The sequence below is a fragment of the Tachysurus vachellii genome, chromosome 4 (genome assembly GCF_030014155.1).
Source record: "Tachysurus vachellii isolate PV-2020 chromosome 4, HZAU_Pvac_v1, whole genome shotgun sequence".
NCBI classification, from domain to species: domain Eukaryota; kingdom Metazoa; phylum Chordata; class Actinopteri; order Siluriformes; family Bagridae; genus Tachysurus; species Tachysurus vachellii.
In genome coordinates, this window is record NC_083463.1 from 11,255,454 (window position 1) to 11,270,312 (window position 14,859).

At 39.0% G+C, this 14,859-nt stretch overlaps 2 protein-coding genes across 3 annotated transcripts in view; one reads left to right on the forward strand and one right to left on the reverse strand.

The window, feature by feature from the left end:
* Positions 1-207: 207 nt before the first annotated feature.
* bcl6aa (BCL6A transcription repressor a) lies at positions 208-8,571 on the forward strand. Of its 2 annotated transcripts, XM_060867727.1 has the most exons (10): positions 208-275; positions 3,652-3,823; positions 3,965-4,186; positions 4,421-4,566; positions 4,684-5,362; positions 5,859-6,040; positions 6,227-6,394; positions 6,499-6,629; positions 7,013-7,150; positions 7,259-8,571. In XM_060867727.1, exons 1-10 carry the CDS (start codon positions 245-247, stop codon positions 7,397-7,399), a joined length of 2,010 nt encoding a protein of 669 aa, XP_060723710.1. In that variant the 5' UTR covers positions 208-244; the 3' UTR covers positions 7,400-8,571. The 2 variants fall into 2 exon arrangements, with proteins under 2 accessions (XP_060723710.1, XP_060723709.1); XM_060867726.1 differs by having other exon boundaries at positions 4,421-5,362.
* Positions 8,572-14,515: 5,944 nt separating this feature from the next.
* smx5 overlaps positions 14,516-14,859 on the reverse strand; it is a 5,886-nt gene continuing 5,542 nt past the window's right edge. The window contains exon 5 of the mRNA XM_060867068.1: positions 14,516-14,859. This exon is cut by the window's right edge and continues 187 nt beyond it. The gene's annotated coding sequence lies outside the window, so the exon portion shown is untranslated.

The window sequence follows — 14,859 nt, forward strand, 5'->3', positions numbered from 1 at the left end:
TGGCCTACTAAATGTACAGGGTTTTTCTTATTTTTCTTCACATCTCTAAGATAGATTACACGCCGACGGAGTTTATTAACGTCGTTTGGTGATTTGAGTGAAAATTTAGTTTTGATTTCGACGAAATAGAGACGCGTTTTAAAATCACGCACACCCCCGCCCTGTAAAAATGGTACGACCGCAAGCTCAAATTCCGAGAATTGAGCCGAGCTGATTCTTAGAACAGGGGTTCTTAGAAGTGGTGATGCAAGAAGTTTCTAGGAAAGCGCTACCAGGTGATGATTTTTTTTTTTACATTATTTTTTCTCACTAATGTGCCGCTTGTTCTGTGCTGCTGTTCATCCACGCGGGTGTTTATCAAAATTGTTTCATAGGATAGTTTTTCTTTTTTAAAAAACACCTTATTTTGTGATTTATGACCGTGAGACTGTTGTGTATTAGTCTGAAGTGCGGGTTCAGTGTTTAATGTTTTATCAGGACGCTTTGGTGCTATTACGCCCTTGACCGATCCAGCACGAGACTCTTACGGCTTGAGCTCGCGCTGTGTCGTGGGCTGCGGCGCGAGCGCGCGCGCGAGAGAGTGTGTGTGAGTGCGTTTGTGTGTGTGTTTGAACATGAAGAAAAATGTTGAAGCGCTGCGTGTCTGGCCAGGACGGATTAGCTATCTGAAGTAACGCCTGGACTTTAAAAGTCGCCGTAATGTTGATGAACCGTGTGATTTTCGGGCCGTTTTCAGTCTCGCGCTTTTTAAAGGCAGTTTAACGGCTGTTTTTTTTCTCTCTCTTGCTCTTTTTTCTGGTCCTTTAGGCGATTTTACACTCCGCGCGTTTGTGCTGTGTGTTTTTGTACTTTTCTCTGCGTCTGTTTTTGTGTTAAACGACGTGTCACAGCGTGGCTGTCAGTGCCGTCCGGGCGGATTCACGCCACTCTTTTAGCTCACGGCTAATAATAAACATCTCCACAGTTTAGCTCACGGCTAATAAACGTCCCCACAGCCGTTAGCTTCTTTAGCACACTGTTGACTTGTGTGTTTTTTTTTTTTTTTAGTACACGCCAGCTTCCAGCTCTCCTCACATGCCGTAAACACGCCTTCATCAACTCTTTAGCTCACAACCTGTTGCCCAACTGAACACGTTTTTAAAAAAAAAAAAAAAAAAAAAACTTAAAACCTAACCGACCGGAGCCGTTACTCGAGCTCTCGCGCACAAACCGTTTCCACGACCGCTTTAAAGTTCAGTTGGTCGAAATCCAAAGGGCTCGCGCACATTATGTACTGTGCTGCCTGTTAGATTAACGGGGTTGAAGCACGCGCGCTCTGTACTTCGTGAATGATTAGAGACAGACGTGTGTTCTGTTTATATGAATTGCATTTAAACATATTGCGTTTCCTCGCCGTGACGCATGCATTAAGGTATATTTGTGCTTTTTTTTTTTCTTTTTTTTTTTTTAGTCTGTGTCGTTCTTTTGGGACCGAATCGTTTGCAAACAGGTCGTGCACTAGACTTTGGCATTTAGCACGAGGGTCATAAATCAGTGCTGGTGAAGGCGCCGCACATGCTTGCTATTTCTGGAGCAGAACTCGCAAACCTGCGGGTTGTGTTCAAGCAAACACTCGGGCTGGAATATTTTTATGTAGAGTTTTAATAATAATTCTGTGGAAGTGTCATGCATGCACAGTATACATGCATGCACGCGCACGGTTTCTTATCTGTAATACGTGAACGTTTGATGCACGAATGGACGGTTTTGAGAGATTTCGTATTTATTCAACGTTAGAGCAAGTCACCCGGAGGTCTGTGCGCATCTCTGACTTGTTGGAGTTGGACAAATATAAACAGTGAAACGTGCATGACTTGAGGTGGCTGCTGTAGGAGCAGGGCTGAGAATCCGCCAGTTAATTGTTGGTGGTCTGTCACTAAGGGTCAGTGCAATATTAAAGACTTGGTGACATCTTGTGGTCGAGAGTGAGGGAGTCTGCTGCTTTTGGGACAGAACCGGATGCAGTGGGTTTTGGTCCGAAAGCACCATGACTTCATCTCGGCTTTGACTGCGTCACAAACCGCATGCAACACAAGTGACCTGTCTGTCAGAGCTGAATGCTGTCTGTGACGACCATAGACACGTGTGATCACGTTCTGTTTGGGTCTTTTATCTAGTAGTTTTTCTTTGGATTCCATGCAAAAGTTTTTTTTAGTGGCCAAGAAAGGTTTCACTTCCACGGTATTTGACTCCAGTAATCACCAGACTGCACTGAATGAGTAGTGACTTGGACAAGGGATGAAAATGTGCACAATTCAGTTTTATTATGCAGGCTGAGAATTTGCTTTAGAGGTGTAAATGCGAGAAGACGCTTCGGTATGTTAAAAGTGCCACGAGAACCTCTCGGGTGCAGAAGATGAGCGGACTGGCTGCTTGTATAGAAGAAGATAATGCATGGATCAGTGTGCCTGAAAACTTGGCTGTTGAACAATCCAGCTTAGTCTGAGCAGCTGGCAGAACGGGGGTCAAGCTGGTAGACCGTCTGTGCTGCTGGTTAGTGCTGGAGGACGGAAAGTTAAAGCAACAGGTTGTTGTGAGGAAAATGACACCACACAAAGGCAATCAGGAAATCTTATTTATCCATCAGTTTAGCTGGAAGAGATGGTCCAGTGGTTTGTTAGGTTGGTCAGGATGTCTTAACTCCTCATCAGTCATCCTTTGTGCTTTTGGTAGTGTAAATGTGTCATGTAGTCATGTAGAATTTTTCATCTTCATCAGCAGTTCTGTATGTTTTGAAATTGCATTAAACACCTGACTATTTAATTTGTTTTTCCTCTCTTTTTATACACACACACACACACACACACACACACACACACACACACACCTCTGAGTTTTAGTGTTGCTAGGACACTGAACCAGAATTTTTCTCGACGCAGACACACAATGTCTTTAACCACAACACAGGTTTACAACAGAAAATAAAAACTGTGCCAAATGTGGTAAATTATTCTGCTGTTTGATTTACATTTCTACTGGGGAGGGAACATCTAATGCAGTTGTTTTAAAGACACCAACTTTCATGTGTGTAAAGTCTTCAGTGGTACGTTGATGTTCTAAAACCACTGACGGTTAAACATCAGCTTCGTTTTGCTGTTTGTTGTGGTGCTGAAGCACTTGTTCCTGGTTTAATTTCAGTTCATGAATCATAAAATACAGCATTTGTATAAGAAATAGTCCTTTTTCAACACCTAAAACACCTTAAAGTTACTAAGACGAACGTTTCTCTGTTCCTCGGTCTGTGGCGCCACCCAGTGGCCTCGAGTGCGAACTACAGCATCGGTTAAATATTACATGGTAATAAATGAGTTATCATCTGTTTATTAATTTGGTAAGAAAATAAGTGAAATATTAGTCGCTTGACTTATTTGATATTGCAAGTGAGTACAATGAAACATTTTTTATTCAAAATTATGAATGTAAGATTAAATTATACCAAACCCTACAAGACTTAGTGATGAGCTGAACTTTGTGTGTATTCGAGCCTGCCGCACTACCTTTACTGTTAATTTCATGTGTGGAAATGATGTAGAGCCCACGTTTAATAGTGTTCTTTCACTTGCCAGTAGGTATATGACTGGGACACAAACTCATTGCTTTGTTTCGTTACAGATTTTGACAAAATGTCTTGCGCAGCAGACAGCTGCATCCAGTTCACACGCCATGCCAGCGACGTCCTGCTTAACTTAAACCGCCTGCGCAGCAGAGACATCCTCACAGATGTCACCATTCTGGTAAACAGACAGCAGTTTCGTGCCCACAAGACTGTCCTCATGGCATGCAGGTACACTAACATTTCATTATCAAGGCTTTTCAATATAATGTTTAACGCTAATACACAGAAATCACTATATAACTTCTTTAAATGTTAAGACCTAAGGGAAACCCTGTTTTAAAGCGGCGCTCTTCTGACTCATTTTTCCAGTGGGCTCTTTTACTCAATATTCACTGACTCTCTAAAATGCAACATGAACGCCTTCAGTCTGGACCCGAAGGTTGACCCAGAAGGCTTTGCAATCCTCCTGGATTTCATGTACACTTCTCGCCTCACTCTGAAGGAGAGCCTCATTGTGTCGGTCATGAACACGGCCATCTACCTGCAGATGGATCATGTTGTTGACACCTGCCACAGATTCATCAAGTCCAGGTATGATCTGTCTTTCAAATGATGTTTGTTGAGACCTGAATGTTGGTTCAGCCTTTTTTTTTGGTGTGTGTGACTTGCCTGTAGTAGTGTTGTGTTAATAATGGTGCCTTTGCCACTGCTGATATGTGGCATTGTTTCTGATGATAAAATGTACTTGATACTGAAGATTATACTGAATCTATTGTCTAGGTTTTATCTTCTACCTTTCTCATGTATACAATTGTTTCTTTACAGTGACTCCTCCATCAAATTGCCCAGAGAGGATTTCCTGGTCAGTCCTCTGCTTTTACATCAAGATGTTCATGGTTACAGGCCACATGAGGTTGTGGAGAGCATGGCAGCCCGATCAGGCTCTTTCCGTGACGGAAGGTCTTGCAGTGGTATGTTTAATGTAGTGAATCCTCCCAACAGCGCCTATCATGTTTATAGCCAGCTCCCCATGCAGGCTTTCCCTTTCCCTATCTGTAAGCTGACAGATGCCAAAAACCCTTTCCCAGACTTCGCCAAAGGCAGCATTCTCCAACACAAACACTGCCCACCAGGCGAAGACTTTGCTCGGAGCACCAACTCCAGCCTCTCTAGCTCATGCCACACTGACGCCTACTCCTCCCGGGTGCTGGGAAGAAATGATGAAATGAAAAGGGACAGCATGCAAGGCATGGCTCAGTCTTTTGGTACGAGCTCTAGAAAGCATGGACTCGCCAGCCTGTCCCAGGAGCATCAGAGAGACTTGAGCAAAGAGCAGACTCCTTTGGCTGAAGACGAGCTGAGCCAGCGGCCCTATTCTGTGGGTATGGCCTCAAGTGGGCGCAAGACTCAGATTGGCAGCCCGCAGAGCCCTTTAAAATCCGACTGCCAGCCCAATTCACCCACGGAGTCGAGCAGCAGCAAGAACGCCGCACTCTCCCACACCTCTCAGCCTCTGACTCCACAGGGCACGCAGGACCCGAAAGCTCGCAACTGGAAAAAATATAAATTTATTGTGCTCAATCAGAGCACCAAGGAGGAAGAGAGCGGTGCTCATGAACCTGAGATGCGCTCGCCCCAGAGGCTGGCGTTTCATCCCTCGTCTGAATCTGAGCATCCAGACATGCAGTCTGCCAGCACAAAGATCACTGATCATGGAGATGACTTTACAGTGCCCCAGGCCAGCCGCCTCAACAATATCATTAACAGGTAAGTGCACTGATTTTTATTTTTTAAAAAACACTGTCACGGTTCAAGGCATGTACCCCTTCTCATGAGCCCTACAATGTGATCAAGTCCATGCATGTAAGATTTTACTGTATCTTCTATATAACTTGGCATGCATGCAAAGCGTTCTAGTGCATCTCATTAAGAACAGATGACTTTACTAACTAACTCTAGGTTTAGTGAGACCACTATGCAGTGCACTATGCTTTAGGATTTTGGATGAATAACAATGGGGACCAACTGTGTAAAATTTTCCAGCAGTATTTTGAGACTCGATTTTTATCCTCGCTACAAACACAATGAATTGTTCTTTCATCAATTTTACAGCGTACCCAATGACCGTATTCCTTCTTAGCCAGGATTTGGCAGCATTACATATCTAAGTGTTTGCAACCCTGCCAGAAGTGGCTGTTTTTTAAAAAGCAAAAAAAAAAAAAAAACCTTTTTCTAAAGTTAAAACCTCACATTCTTTTGGCAGAGGTTTGGAGGGTTCACAGAGGAACGGTGACTGCCACTCTTCTCTTTATATGAGCCACTTAAAGTGCACATCCTGTGGCTCACAATCCCCACAACACTCGGATGTTTGTCCCAACACTCCTGGCTTGCACCTTAATGAGGAGATGGCTGAGCTGCACTCTGAGTATTCCGACTCCAGCTGTGGTACGTCTTTCTTTTCTGTGTTTATATTTATTAAATAAAAGAACAGTTCAGCCGCAACACTTCATTCGTACAATAATTCCAACATTTTAAGACTAGATTAGAAACTCTTTTCTCATCTGTTTTATTATAGAACAATGATGGACACTGCTAATTTGTTATAATTGTTTGCAAATTTGTAATCCACAGAAAACGGTACCTACTTTTGTAACGAATGCGACTCCAAATTCGCAGAGGAGGAAGTTTTAAAACGACACATGCTTCAGGTCCACAGTGACAAGCCATACAAATGTGACCGGTGCCAAGCAGCATTCCGTTACAAGGGAAACCTCGCTAGTCACAAGACGGTACACACAGGTAAGGGATACAGCAAGGAAGAGGGAGAGAGAGGCACTAATCTCAATGGACTTTCTCCTGCACTTTATAGATCCTTTCCTCTAATGGCCCTGTTCACTTTACAGGAGAGAAGCCGTATCGATGCAACATCTGCGGCGCACAGTTCAATCGACCAGCTAACCTCAAGACCCACACGCGCATCCACTCTGGAGAAAAGCCATACAAGTGTGAGACCTGCGGGGCTCGATTCGTTCAGGTACTTCTTAATACCTCTTGTGTTCAGGTGTAATTTGTACAAATAGTCAGGTTCTATTCACTCAGTCCTAAAACTTAAAGTTAAGCAAAAAGCTGCTTAGTTTAGGTGAATTAGAATTAATCTATTGAAATCCAGTGTTCTAAAAATCACTATTATTGGGGGGGGGGAATTTACAAATGCAATTCAGCTGCCAATCGTGTCGTCTGTAGACGGCAAGTAAATTAACCTGCAAAGATTAAGATTTTATTAAGGTAGTCCTATTTAAAGCCTGGTGCATTAATACGGGCTTTATCATGTCACGCACGTCAGGAATTTTACAGCGGCTTTAATTGTGAATTCAGAACCGAAAACGTTACAACGTTCATTTTCTATCTGGCATCCAGGTGGCTCACCTGCGTGCCCACGTCCTGATCCACACGGGAGAGAAGCCATATCCCTGCGAAATCTGTGGCACACGATTCCGGCACCTACAGACGCTCAAGAGTCATCTGCGCATACACACAGGAGAAAAACCTTACCATGTGAGTAGAGAGAAAAGCACCTGGACCACTGTGAAAGTACATGATTAAGTTGCACAAATTGATTAAAGAAATAAAGAATTGACATTTTAAGAATGTTTTGTTTTGCAGTGTGAGAAATGTAACTTGCACTTTCGCCATAAGAGCCAGCTTCGGCTGCACTTGCGACAGAAGCACGGTGCCATCACCAACACCAAGATACAGTACCGTGTGTCCACAGCAGATCTGCCGGATTTGACCAAGGCCTGCTGAACACCACATGCACACACACCCCTCTAAGGGCCAAACCACAGCATTCTCTGAGCCCTACTTGGACAATCATCTGAAACTGTAGTGCCACACTGTGTTGAGACAAGAAGAAAAAAAAAAATCGAGGCATTTAATGCCATTCTACGGGTTTCTCTATATGTGAACATAGAACCACAAGGTCTCTTGTCACTTTATTGTTTATATTTGCATAGAAATATTCAGTAATGTTGAGTGTTTTTAAGCTTTCAGTTATTCAAAAAAAAAGCTTTATTTTGTTTGGGTGGGAGGAGGAGGATGGAATGGGGGGACGAAGTGAAATCCAGTTTTTGAGATTACAGTATTTTATATCAAGTTACTTTTCAGAAAGTATTGGAATTTTAATTGAAGCTCGGTATATTTTATGGCAGTGTAAAGATTTGTGTCCAGAGCTTATGACGTGTACAGGATACACCACACTAAATTGGCGTCCTTTACACAAAAAAAAAAAATCACATCTTGGCGGTGCCTATAATTGGGGTTTCTTTGTATATGAGAACGATTTGCTCTCAAAGTGTAAAACATTGCATGAGGTGGGTTGCTACTGGACAACATTCATTAAAGTAAGAAAGAAGTTGGACATGATGCATAGATCTATTCCCAAGATTGCCTTCTGCTGGCAGAACCAATCTTTAATTAAATATTAAAATATGCATTAAAACAGCTACTGCTACGGTACAAGTTATTTCACTTCAATTGTGTTTGTATAGAAATGTGACCATTTGTTAGCAAGTGAAGGTTTACATTTTTGTCATTGTTCTAGAAGCTACAGTAAAGGTATTACTGCGCTTTTTGCCCTCTTTATGTATACACACTGTGTATTTAAGGTGCCTTTCTTAGTGGTGACTGAATTGCTTTCTGTTACTCTGCTAAGGTACAAATGAAGGACACCACTTGTCCTGTTTTTTTTTTTTTTTGTTTGTTTGTTTTTTTTGTTTTTTTCTCCCATTTTGTGTGTGTACATGTTTTTTACATGCTTTTCACAAGTTCAAAGAGAAAAAAAATGCAATGCAATTCATTATTGCTTGAGCTGTGCATCTTTAGGACTCTTTTTGGGATTGGGCTTTTTCTAAAAATGCATTAAGCTAACTGTATATGTGTATGAATGTAAAATAAAAGTATTGAATTTCTATGTACAACTCTGGAGCAATGCCTCGTTGTTTCAACACCTAATAAATTCAGTCTGACTACATTTTCAGAGATTTCTTGTTCGAGTGGACGAAATGCCGATTCTTTGAAAATTTGCATCTTCCATGTATAATTAAGCTCAGCTATTTGAGAACAAGCAAAATTCTGATATTTAAATAATTCATAAAGTAAATAAAGTATAAATTCATAAATAAAGGTCCCAAATTTGTTACGATTTCATCTGAATTTACTAGAAGCCATGCCTTCATAAACAAACGTTGCAGTTTTAATATGCTACAATGCTGCTTTATGTATCTACCAAGCAAGTCAACAGCAATAAGAACATATAAAAAAAAAAATCCTGAGGGGAATTGAGATTCAAAATGGATTTTCTCTTCATCTGGTTAACACAGAACAGAGTAATAGCATTAGGAAAAAGTACCAGTAATATTTAAGGGAATAAGTCAAATGCTTTTGTTGAGAGGAGTCAAGATTCCTGGGATAAGACGATCGTCAGTGTTTGAAGATTCTAAAAACCGACAAGGGGCCTGAATACGAACCGCTGGATGAACGAAGAGAACATGGACAAAGTTGTAGCGCGTTAAACAAGTGATCAGGAAGAGGTTTTCAGTTCAACTTGTGTGTAGCTAATTACAGCCCATAACTCATCAGGTTATTAAAAGTGAAGTTTGTTCTGTGTCCTGTCCATCAAAAGGATGGTAGCAGTACAGCAGGACAACGAGTATAAAGTGACATTGTGACATTAGTGCTCCTCCATTTTACGGTTAAAGCCAAGAGAGCGTGTGGGAATAGAGAAACGACACTAGACACTCACTTTAGTTTCTTCATCAGTCAACCCAAAGCTTGTTATCTTGAAGGTGGAAGTTTGGTCAAAAAGCACAGTCTAACAAGATTAGTCTTGAAACTAGAAACTAGACTGTTTTTGTGACACAAACACTTGGATTAAAAAGTGATTCACTTACTGGGGTCCTTGTAGAAAAACAATACATTTACAAAACTTAAAAGAAGGAAGTCAGCATTTCAGCAGTGAGTTCATTTGGATACTTTGGTAAAATACCATTTAGCATTTTACAGGTCAGTAACAGCATTTTGTAATCAGTGCAAAATTGTATTCAACACATTGGTGCTACAATGATTTAAAATTTTCCAGTTAATGTATAAAAAAATTGTAAAAATGAATTATGAAAGAATATTTAAACGATTTAAAGGATAGTATTCTTTCACATAAGCTTACTAAATATACTATATTTACAGCATTTGGCAGATTCTCTTATTCAGAGTGACGTACAAAAGTAGTCAACATCAATGGATACATTTTTTTTTGGACACCATTACAGAATATTAACAATTTGAAATGAATGTTAACATTGTTTTCTGTTTTCATTTTCACTCAACACCAATGGGGAAAACAGGAAAGAAACCTGTTTATATAAAAAGGGCAATCATTAAGAAAATCTTTGTTTCTGGTGTCAGTAATGCCAGATTTTATCACATTTTAATCTTTCATGACTGGGAAACCAGGCCTGTACCAATATCCATAGAATTTATTTCTTTATTTTTTATTTTTAAAACACACATTACCTGTGTTCAAAATGCATTTTTGAAATAAAACAGTCACAGAGAAAAGCTTTTGAGTTTAGAAAAAGAGGAACACACCAAATGATGTCGAGGACTGCATTTCCCTAAAAGTACGTTCTCACTTTATCATGAACTCAGTTCTCTCCTAAGGTTAAGGAAAAATGAATGTGTGCAATTACCCCAATTTCTGCACAGAAGGTAAATAATTTACTCAATAATGTTGATCATCATACTGTATATAGGATATTAGAATACCTAAAGTGCCAGCAGTCCTGGCCTTTTGATTTACTCTATGATTTGCAGGCTCACATATGCTTTATGTGACAGAATAGAGCCACAGCATAGGTGTGGCCTTCCAGGACTGGAGTTTGAGGAACCAGGACTGAACGATCATGAACGTACACGCAATATAAAAGCCACATACAAGCAGCAAAAGTGGAGTTGTTAGAGAGTCACACAGAAAAAAAAAAAAAAGGAGTAAGGAACTAAACATGCAGATCCAGGAGGTAGTGAAAAACCATAAGAGAAACTCTGTACTGCCAACTTCTCATTTCCATTTTAAAAACAGTAGTGATAGGAAAATAATAAACAGCAGTATGGTTCAATCATTTTCCAGTGACCTGAAGAGGTTTTTTCCCTCTTATACCATAGCCACTCATCAACAATGTATATATTAAAGAATGACAGCTTTTAGCCTATGTTTTCTGCATAATGCTTTCATTTTCTTTTCAACTTCAATGGATAAAATCAGCTGCTAAAAGAAAATAGTAAAAAGTGAATTAAAACCATACATAAAAAACACAAGAGCTCCAAAAGAAATTTCCATTTATTTTATTTATACATTAAAATTAAGCTTAAGAATTATATATAACATTGCATTCAAATGACAGGAAAGAGAGAACGCGTTGGAACGTAGCCCTGTGATAACAGCATGAAATGAACTATTTTACTTTATAGGTCAGTTGATCATCTCAGTAAAAGCCCTTTTAGTAAAAGGGTCTCTGTAGTATATTGCAAGCCCGATACCACAAAAAGTGCCACATCCCTTCAAGTTTACGGTAAGGATAGTTGTGACGGTTTACATTTCCCCCTTTAGGGCATCGTTATTCTTGTCTGGAGTCCTCACTGGAAACAAAACAAAAAAGTGTTACAATGCTTTAGCCTAATAATGTCTACACAGGAAGAACAATACACACAAAAAACCCCATAAAATGCTTATTTTAAGTAGTTTAACTTAGTAAAATTAAATAAAAACAACCCATGACAGTTTAAACACTAAAAGCCCAATACGTGCACCTTTACAGAGACTATGATTCAGTCATAGGAAGGGTGTCATTCAGGTCTTCAGGCCCAAGCCTCAAGTGCTCCTCTTTCTTTGTTGAAATCTTAAAAATAAATACACAATCCTAAGTTACCAGCAAATAACCACGAAACATACAGGGTCATGACTGACCAAAAGATGTTATAATTCATACCTCTTCATCTGAGAAGTGACTGACTGAGGAATTGAACACAGGGATGTCATTGAAATATCCTTCCATCTAAAAAATTTAATCCAAATTGGTAATATCAATAACAGAAGGTAGTTTAAAAACTGGAAATCTCTCCAGTATTTAAAGTACAAGTAAATTAATATGCAAACACTCACCTGGTCCTCATTCAGACTAGTTTCTGATACATACTGTGGACTTTGGATAACACACTCCATAAGGATCTCTTTCCTGTAAGAGGGAAAAATAGCCACATTAGGTGATTTGTTGGGTAAATTCTAATGAAATATCTTGAAATTTCTCCATTAGACCTCAATACTCAACACTTTTTACAACTGAATTTAAAAAATAATTAGTCAGGCACAGGGATAATACCCAGGCACAGGGATAATACCCAGGCACAGGGATAATACCCATTACTCCTCTATAGTTTAACCTGTATTGATCATTTGTGTAGTTTATATGTTAGGCAGAGTACATCTATAAAATGCAGGCACAGTTGTTTTCTGCTCATACTGGTGAAATACACTGGTTTTGACCACGATTATTACCACGAGGGTTAATTTAATTCAATCACATTTATTTTAAAGCACTTTTAACAATTCACATAGTCTCAAAGCAGCTTTACAGAAGTATAGAAATTGAGAGAAAAGAAAAAAAAGACATTTTCCCCCCCAAAATTCAAAAGACTGTTCCCTGAACATGATTTAAAACAAAATATAAAAAAAGTTGAAAATCATTTCAAATTACAAGGAAGTCATGAGCCTTAAGCCACAAAATCAGCATTATGTGCAAACTAGCTAAAGGCTATGTACACACACACACACACACACACACACACACACACACACACATTTACTGTCCTTGTAAAAATCAAGCCCATTATGAATATTGCTTTGTTGAAGTTAAGGATAACATTTCATACAGAGAACAAAAATGTTAAACACATTTATATAGCTTTATATACCAGTCTAGGGCAGGCTGGTGATGTATCTAGCAGAGAATTGTAACCCTTGGACTACAGAATCTGTATTGTAGACAAATTACAATAAATAGACCCTTTATTTCTTTTATCTTCCATTTCATTAAGAACAAGGTTAAGGCTAATGGAGCTTGGATTGCTACAGCAGCCTGTGGAGAGGACTGTCTGTGAGACATTTTAACCAACCCTTAACTTTCTGCCTATGCTGTTACTGAAACCCGAAGAGAAAAAAATTAAACGCTTGTTTCCAGACAGTACAACTCTAAAACAAAGATTTATTTCTGAAAAAGGTATCAACATACCACAACAGTAACATCTGAGCAGCTAGCTTTAAATCTCTACACCTAAACAATGCTAGATAACAATAGAAAAGTACTCTTGGTTGTGATCTGTATAAGGCTAAAGGTCACTTTTCTCCTAAGGGACACTACTTATGTTACATGACATCATTCATGACTGGCATTCATTACTCACTCTCAGTATGTTTCACTACAGGGAAATCATGTCAGCATGCACCACTAATAATCCACCTGATTGCCCACAAAGGCATAAAGACTAGTAAGTCTAATATAATCATCAGTTCTGTGGTTGTTTTCCATAATTAACAAATCTATAAGACGCTCATAAAGGATGTAATGAAGAAAGGATTTGACAAATAAGTTGAGTCCGGTGTGTTAAATCAGAGCAAATGTGAACTTGTGGACCAGGACTAAGCAGAACAAACTCACAGCTCTGGTCCTTGAGTACTCCAAGTCCTGCAGAGTAGATTTAGTGTTTTCACCTGCTCTAACACACCCACTTTAACTTACCCACTTTAACTTAACAAGAGTTGTTAATTAGCTGATTAGGGAAATCAGACAAGGTGAGGCAAGAAAAACTGAACTCACACTTAAGGAATATGGCAGAATGTGACAAGGTTAGGTTTAGATATAAACATGAATGAAAAAGTTATAATGTATGGAAGTTTTGAGAAAAATCTGGTAAAAAAAAAAAACAAAAAAACACTGAATGAACTGAATTGGTTCATTATATGTTTTGTTAATTATAAAATATGGAAAACGACACGCAAAATGATTATTAATGAATAAGTGGCATAGTCCAGCTGAGTTGGTGTATAAACAGATAAATTGAACTAAATTAGAATTATACAAAAATTATACCATTATGTAATGCAAACAAAAACATTTCCTTTTAAAAATGTCAATTTTTTGATGGGTAAAATTGTGTAAATATATGTACATGGGTATGTGAACTATAAAGTGCAGTATTTTTGTCTTATGTACATCCATGCTGTAAAATGTGAACGCATGCTTAAAAACAAGCCTCTGAAATCTCCTAAGTAATCTCCTAAGTCTGACTTAAAAAAGCAAAATGCTAAAAAGTGCTTTTCTCTGGGCCAGAGACAACGCTAGAAACAGGCTGCACCAGGTTTTATGTTACATAGTGGCTCCTAAAACACTATACATTGATTTATTCATCAGTTAACACTTGATCAGGGTCATGATGAATCTAGAGCGTATATTAGGAACAGCAAGTACGAAGAGAGACTAACACCTCGGATAGGACACCGGTCTATTACAAAGCACCATGCATGTGTACACATTCATTCACTCCAAAGAACAACTTCTATTCATCCAATGTTTTTGGTAAGCAGATGATAACCCACACAGATAAGTTTAATGAAAAAACAGAAGCTTCTAATCTAGAATTGTAATATGTGGACTGCCTGAGGCTCCCTAAGAATTACAGCTGAGAAACTCTTCTGAAAAACTTCTAATCTTCCACAAAATGCTGTGGAAAAAAGTGCACATGTAGAGAGCCATGGCAGAAAGGCAGCAGGGAAGGAAAGCCAGAAATGAAACATCATAACCATTAGCACAAATATTCAATGTTATATCAGGTTTATTGTCATGTCAACAAAACAGAAGTGGGACACTACTGTGTCTGAATATGAATAATCATTCTGGGGTTCTTGTTTTCTGATTAAAAAAAAAAAAAAACATTCTGCATTTATGGGCTAAACACTACAATAATCAAAAAGTCACAACCCAGGTAACCCCATGTGTATTTCAAGAACATTAATAAAACCTAAAGTGTAAGGATGGAAACCTCATTGTCAGTATCTGTCACTTATTAAGTTAACATGTACTGAAAAACATACAGCATTCCTTAGATCAAGAAAATTGTACACAATTTGGGCTTTAAAAAAAAAAAAAAAAAAAAAAGGT